The sequence below is a fragment of the Microtus pennsylvanicus genome, chromosome 4, assembly GCF_037038515.1.
Source record: "Microtus pennsylvanicus isolate mMicPen1 chromosome 4, mMicPen1.hap1, whole genome shotgun sequence".
Classification (NCBI taxonomy): domain Eukaryota; kingdom Metazoa; phylum Chordata; class Mammalia; order Rodentia; family Cricetidae; genus Microtus; species Microtus pennsylvanicus.
The window spans coordinates 108,665,871-108,673,113 of record NC_134582.1 but is presented as its reverse complement, the minus strand read 5'-3'; the positions used below and the strand labels follow the sequence as shown (position 1 = coordinate 108,673,113).

The window sequence follows — 7,243 nt, the reverse complement described above, 5'->3', positions numbered from 1 at the left end:
TTAGTGATTCAGGTTTATACTTAGCATGGCTAACAGTTCTTAGCCAATCCCCAGTTATCTTGGAGAATATGCAATGATATGTTTGTTATTAACAGCAACTAGAACAAACAGAGACTAGCAAGTGAGTTATAAAACTCAGATACAATGCCCTACATGGAAGTATTATCTACTTATGCATTATGTAATAATACATGTGATTAATATGCTATAAAACATTGTATATCACCCAAAACACAATGGTCAAATGAACCATTTCTAGTTCCATACAAGAATCTAGAAGTGGCTTAACTGAGTTGTTCTGTCTCAGGGTTTCTCTTGATGCAACAGTAAATGTGCTAGACCAGTGGACAGTTATTCCATAGTCTAATGGGAAAGAATTCACAACCAGGCTCACTCACAGGGCTGTTAAGAAGTCTCGGTTCTTTGCCATATGGGCTTTTTCACAGGCTTGTGGCATGACATGATTTCCTTCAGAACAAATCAACTTAAATGAGAAAGATTGAAGCCACATCCTCACCATAAGCTATCCTGGGAAGTGGTATCCCTTTGAATGTCTACTCTATTTATGAGTCCACAGAGGAGGTGGAAGGGCTTTTGCAGTGATATGACTAACTGTAGGTGGCAGTCATTAGCATCCCTCTGAGAGGCTGTCTATCATAATAAAAGCAGTCATGGAAACTGACATACTAGTTAGTTGAATACCGACTGAATCAATTGCAACCACTGTGAAGATGCTCTTGTTAAGATGTATCAATCTTAAAAAAATAAAATAAAATGTAGTGTGAGCACACTGATTCTTGTTTTGTAACAGAATTAGAAAACCTTTGGACTATAGTATTTTGAAATGTAATTGATAATTATAGTGTTAATAAAACAGGTTTTATGGGCAAAATCAATATTTTCTTATATCTTGATTTAATAATGGATATAATAATAAAGTATGTAATAAACATTGATCAATAAGATTTCAAGTCTCTAATGTATATTTTGACATGGATCAGAATTTTGTAAAATTTTGGCTCTTATGTTAATATTACTTTCATATCATTGTGACCAATACACAATACAACAACTTAAGAGATAAAATGATTGTTTTGGATCTTAGTTGCACTGAATACTCTGTTGTTTCTTGGCCCAAAGTACTTGGGATGAAAACTTGGGAGAAGTGCATACAGCAAGGATGTGTCGTCCATTCTTAGCAAACAAAAAAGGGAGAACAGAGGGAGCAGTGGTGCCATATCTTCAAGAAACCAAACCCATTAACATATTTCTTCCAACTTGGTCTTACTGCTTCAAGTTTCCAGAATTTCATCAAATGGAGGCTAAGATTTTTAGTCCATAAGTTTTTTTTTCAATGGGGGATACTTCATATCTAAATCATAATATAAATTTTGTCTCCCAAAGTCTTTTGTCTCTATTAGAATGGAAAATATACTCTGCCCTTCTTCAAGAGGTCCCAAAGTCCTCACATTTTCAATAATATTCAAAAGCTCAAGTTAAAGGTTGACGAAATGGCTCAATGAGTAAAGGCATTTGAGGTCAGACCTGATGACCTGAGTTAGATCCCTGGCGCCCATACAGTAGAAAAAGAGAACCATTTCCCACATATGGTGTGTGCATGCGAACATGCATGCACACACACATTAATTAATAAATTAGAATGATTTCTTAACATCTTAAGTTAAACATCTCTTCTGAGACTTAAAGCAAATTTTTAGATGTTTGGGTGGAAGCATCACCCCAGCCCCTGGCATCCATTTCAAGCCCCCTCCCCTGAGAGTTACCTTAGTAGAGAATCCACCTCTGGGAAAGTCCTCCCAGCAGTGACCCTGTTGCAAATTAGGTCAGTACAAGAAATAACCAGGCCAGCTCAAGAATAGCAATTATATTTTAATGGTTATAAGGGGAAACTCACACTACAAGAGTAGGAGATCCGACTTCCTATCTGTCCAGTGGGAGCCTCAGAGGGGGGCGCACTTGAGTTCTCCCAATTTTTCTTCCTGGGCTCCAGGTAGCCATGCCTTAACTAGATGTGATTGGTTGACAGAGCTTCCCCATCATCTCCCCCTTTTGTCTAATCAAGATCAATCCAAACCCAATACAACTATATACAATAAGAACAGATACCAAATATAAAATTACAAACAATAAACAATACTAAGCAAGAAATGCATAACAAAAGTTTTACTAAACATTCTATTTCAAGGAGTCTAAATATTGCATTGAAATTAAGCTTGGCTAAATCATGAAGAAGGTAACTACAATTATCTAATCTTTAATTCCATCGAAGATCTGAGAAGGGAAACATTATTACTTGAGTAAGCAAGAAGTGCAATCGAGAAACTTCCAAGATGTGCAACAAATGACAGAGACAACTGGATACCTGGGAAATCACCCAAAGTCTCATTTGCAATGTTGAAGCAACCAACTTTGGTTAAGGCCTAATGTAACTGACATACCATTTTCAAAGGCAAGAAACTTTTCAAAACTATCTTACCCTGTCTTGGCAGGATATGACAGTCCTGTTTTATCCATTTACAGATATTGTGTATCTCTGTCAGTGATTGAGGTATGGGCATTTCTTTGCCCAAAGACCAGTTCTGCCAAGAAGAAAGGCAATCTCTCCTTAAATGAATTACTATTAGACTGTACCTTTTACAAAAATAACTCAGTTGACCAAGGCGTATTAAACAAAGTACTAGTGTCTTCCTTCAGATGTGCAATCTCTTTCTTGAAAAGTTTGGTATCAGTCTGTATTGTGTTGAAGAGTACCTCAGCTGACTGAAAATTGTTATTTAAGATGGTCGTGTCCATCCTTAGATTTCCAACTTCTTTTTTAAGAAGCCTGGGTTCAGTCTGTAAACACAGCATTTTGGCCTTCTGAGCTCCCACAGATCCAGATATTAAATATTATGTATAACATTTAAAAACCTCTTTAATCTACACTTCCCAATTATTCCAAATAGCATTTCAGGAACTCCCTAGCTACATCCTCCGATTCTTCCAAATTCTACCCACAAATCAGTTCCAAAGGCTCAAGAACCATATGGCCAGACATAGAAATAACAATGAGTTTGCTTTCTGGTACCATTTGCTTTTATGAGTCATTTTATAATCTTTGTAACCAACTAACTAATAGATCAACTTAAAGGAGGATATATTTTAGTTCACAGTTTGACACTATACATTTGAGTAAAATATCACTGTAGAAGGTGGGGTGTGGAAAAGAGCCATCTTCATCTATGGGAATACAAGAGGCATAAAATAAAAAAGGAAGAACCTTTGACCTACTTCCTCTAGGTAGATATTGCCTTGCAATGTTTCTAGAACACCAAAATTGAGACCAAGCTTTTAATACCTGGGCCTTTCAGGATATACTCCATTATCAAATCATAACAGCCCTATCTTAAAATTAAATTCTAATAGATGCCACTGAATTAGAGAAACAAAGAACAAACACTTTTGAGTCCTATATGTTAAGCACTCTCTTCTATCAAAGGACCCATGGAAAAAATTGTAAATATCTGACCCAAAGTTCAATGGTTATTAAACACAATTTTATTTCCTCCTATATATATATACACACACACACACCAGTTTCAAAATTAATTGTATTAACTACACCCACATATTAGCCACTAGAGCATTGTTTGTTTATGGTATTAATTAAATACAGTCTTCAAGCATGCATTATTATAAGCAAAGTGCATGTCAATTTCTTTATGATATAAGTGGAATCCAAGTAAGTTCTTTTGATTGCTTTTATTGATCATGGCAGACACAGGCTCTTGTTTAATTGTATGATAGTCCCCAGATGTGTAGGGTATCTTGGAAAATCATAAAAAGCCTCAAAAATTTGAACCCAAAGAGTCTGTTGAAAACTCAGCCTATGTTCAGTTTCTTGATGCTTTTTCCAATGTCTTTTACTCGTATTGTATTGAAGGCAGACTGGGAGGTAACTTCTGCCTTCCTACTGTGCCTTGATTACAGTGAACCACATCAATGTCCAGTGTCTTGGAAGAGTTTCCTTTAACTCTCTTGATCACTCTATCCAAACTAATGTTTCCCTCCAAAAACCAATATCAGCAGGAAATTGTAAGTTGAACAAATTAAGACTATTTTAGAGCCCTGTTTTTCTGTAGAGTCCCTATCTATGGAGTCTCTAGATCTTGTTGGACAGAAATTGGGAAAACAAATACATTCAGGGCAAAAATTGGTAGACTAAATGTCTCAGGAATATTTGTAAGAACCAACAGATATGCTTGACTGAAGTGAGTATTACATGAAATGGACAAAGGAAGGAATTGTGTGCTTGGTTGGTTTAAGGTTAATCAAACATATTCTGAAATATATTTGGAGCCTGTAAGCATTCTCAAAGGAAATGGGGATGACTAGGGGTTAACTAAGTCTTAGTAAGAAAACAATTTTGGCTAAGAGAAATCTAAATATTTGGTGTTCAGGAACGGAGAGCTTGGAATTTTTTAAGATTATAGCAGCACCTCACCTATTCAATTGGAGTGATTTTCAACATGATATTCCATAAAGCAGTCACAAATAAAGGCATAGGAGGGTCTAATGGATGATGCCACCTATGAAACACAACATGTCCAGGCAGCAGAAGGCCGTTAAAGCAACACAAATTTCATTGTAAAGTATCAATTTAGAATTCTTTTCCTTTGGGTAATTTTGAATAAAATATACCCTGAAAGCATGGTGGGGTATGAAGCAGACAACGATGACTACCAGGAAGAAGAAACTCTTGATTTGAGCTCGGTAATCCTGATGGGCCCACATATCAGGCCAATAGTCTCTTATCAAACAAAGAATTACAGCGAGCTGTATCAGAAAGAGAGACAGAACTGTTGTCATCATAATGGCAATTATAGAGTAGTTTATGATTATGGTATCGGTGCAGTTGAGAGATCTATGAAACTCAAAACATCGTTGTTGTTGCTCTGTGTAACTTGGATCTGTGCCATACTGTAAAAAAAATATTGGCAAAAAGATGAAGCTTGCTACCATCCAAATAATAATACTTAGAACCACGGCATGGAACTTTTGTAGCTGTTGCATTTGGAGTTTCTTAAAATAGATGAGCAACCGAAGTATGACAATGGCCACATAGAAAACAAAAGTAAAGTACATATGACCATATATGAGGCCACTAACCACTCGGCAGGCAAAAGACCCAAGCTTCCAGACTGCTGAGAGATAGTAGCTGAGGCGGAATGGCAGACTAATCAGGAGGAGCGAGTGCAGCACAATGATATTAATGATGATCGTGGCAATCGCTGATTGACTATTCCTTTTGAACATCATATATGACATCGTAACTGTTCCAATGGTGCCTCCAAATAAAACCACACTATAGACTGTTATCAGAATAATTCTGCAGAAGGCATTACAGTAGTCTTGGTCCATGCTTGAGCCATTTGACATTATGGTTCCATTCATCACACCCATGGCTTGCCACGAAGAAATTGGATCATAAACTGTTAAATCAAAAGTTTTACAAAGTTATGATTGACATATTGAAACTATGAATCATGTACAAATATTCAACTTTTCAAACCTTGAGGACCCTTTAAAAACCTTGAGATCATACAAAAGAAGTACTGTTAGAGATTCCACTTAGTGATTCAAACAAACTAGAGACAATAGTGAGTGAACTTAAATAAGAAAGTTGAGTTTGTTTGAATGCAAAGTTCAGAGCTGTCCCCCTAGGTATTCTACAAACAGGTATGTTCATATACACATATGAGGACAAGGGGTAGCATGAGAGAGAAATATCTACATAATTTGTAAACTCCCTCAGTAACTGAAATCAATTGTGTACCTGTGTGCTCACATTTGTGTGCATATAAATCTGTATGGCAGTCACTCAACATCAGTTGTCTTTCCCAATGACTCTTCACTTGAAATCTCAAGACAAGAGTTTCTCACGGTGCCTTGAACTTTTCGACTCAGATAGTCTGAATATCAGACCATCTGGAATCTATCTGTCTCCACACCCTTCTCCCATCTCCCAGTGCCAGAATTACAGACAAATGCTTCCATGTCTAGCTTTTAGTCAGGCCCTGAAGATCCAGACTCAGGTCTTCCTGCTTGCAGTGAGACCCTCCATTCAGATCAGATTTAAAAACGCGACCCATCAATTTCAGGCAAATGGATTAACAGCAGTTGTAGAGAAAACCCACACAGATGGTGTCATTATCACACAAGGTATGTCAGATGACATTTGAGATCATTTTCTGGGGGTAGTTTTGGGCAAGAAGCACCTCAGCACATGCCGATCCCTGGACCTATTCTGATGTCTGCTTAAACCAGACCCTTCCACACAGTGGTGTGCTCGATTTTAGTGAAATGCTGTTGAAGAATGGTTTTCCCAGTTGTTAATCCAGTTCAAGTGTGAGGGTTGGAGGGGCAGATCGTGAAGTGAGCGACAAAACTGAGGTGGCTTTCAGCCACCCAGCAAACGCATGCAGCTCTGGATTTAGAAGCTGAAAATGGGCCCTGAGCCACTGCAGCTTCAGGAGCTTTCGCTGTAGAAGGAGGAAGGCTGTGCTGGCTGGAGGAAATGGGTTCTCAGACACTCTGTGAGCTAGTTTGCTTCAGACAACTTTATGATTCTTTTTTTAAAAAAATCATAATTTTTAATATTAAACCATGAGGCAGTTTTATTTCTTGACTTCTACTGTTACCGTGGATAGCTATGATATTTAAAAGTATCATTGCACCAATATGCATTTAATAAACATCTCACTAAGTGACAATAGTTTCTCAAGACCTCTACTATAACATAAGACTCAGCTCTCCTGGCAGCTCCAGCTTCTTGCTGAGGCTCTAAAGCCTGTCCTCATGTGCCTTCTGCCCACCTGGAGAGAGGTAGAGTGGAATTTATTTATATCAGAATGAGAAGTCATTCATACGCTAAATCTAAACACTTGGGAGTTTTTCTGCACATATGACATTTTTATTGGAGACAACAGCTATTTTTTTAATTTGTTTGAATCTATCACAATTGTTGTACTTAGTAAACCTAAAAACATTACAACTTCCATAACAATCTAAATATTTATAGACAAAATAAGCATTTTAATAAAGGACATACATCCAAAAGATATAATATTTGCCTACTTTTATGCAAAACTATATTTTAGATGATCTTAAAATCAGCAAATATCATACTAATATGGTGTCTAAACTTTGGTCTTTTTCAAATCTCAGTATATATGATTTAAGT

The 7,243-nt window shown here is 37.0% G+C and overlaps 1 protein-coding gene across 1 annotated transcript; it reads right to left on the bottom strand.

The window, feature by feature from the left end:
- Nucleotides 1–1,972: 1,972 nt before the first annotated feature.
- On the bottom strand, nucleotides 1,973–5,489 carry LOC142848897 (putative G-protein coupled receptor 141). The gene has a single exon (XM_075971073.1). It carries the CDS (start codon nucleotides 5,461–5,463, stop codon nucleotides 4,573–4,575), a length of 891 nt encoding a protein of 296 aa, XP_075827188.1. The 5' UTR covers nucleotides 5,464–5,489; the 3' UTR covers nucleotides 1,973–4,572.
- Between the last annotated feature and the right edge of the window lie 1,754 nt (nucleotides 5,490–7,243).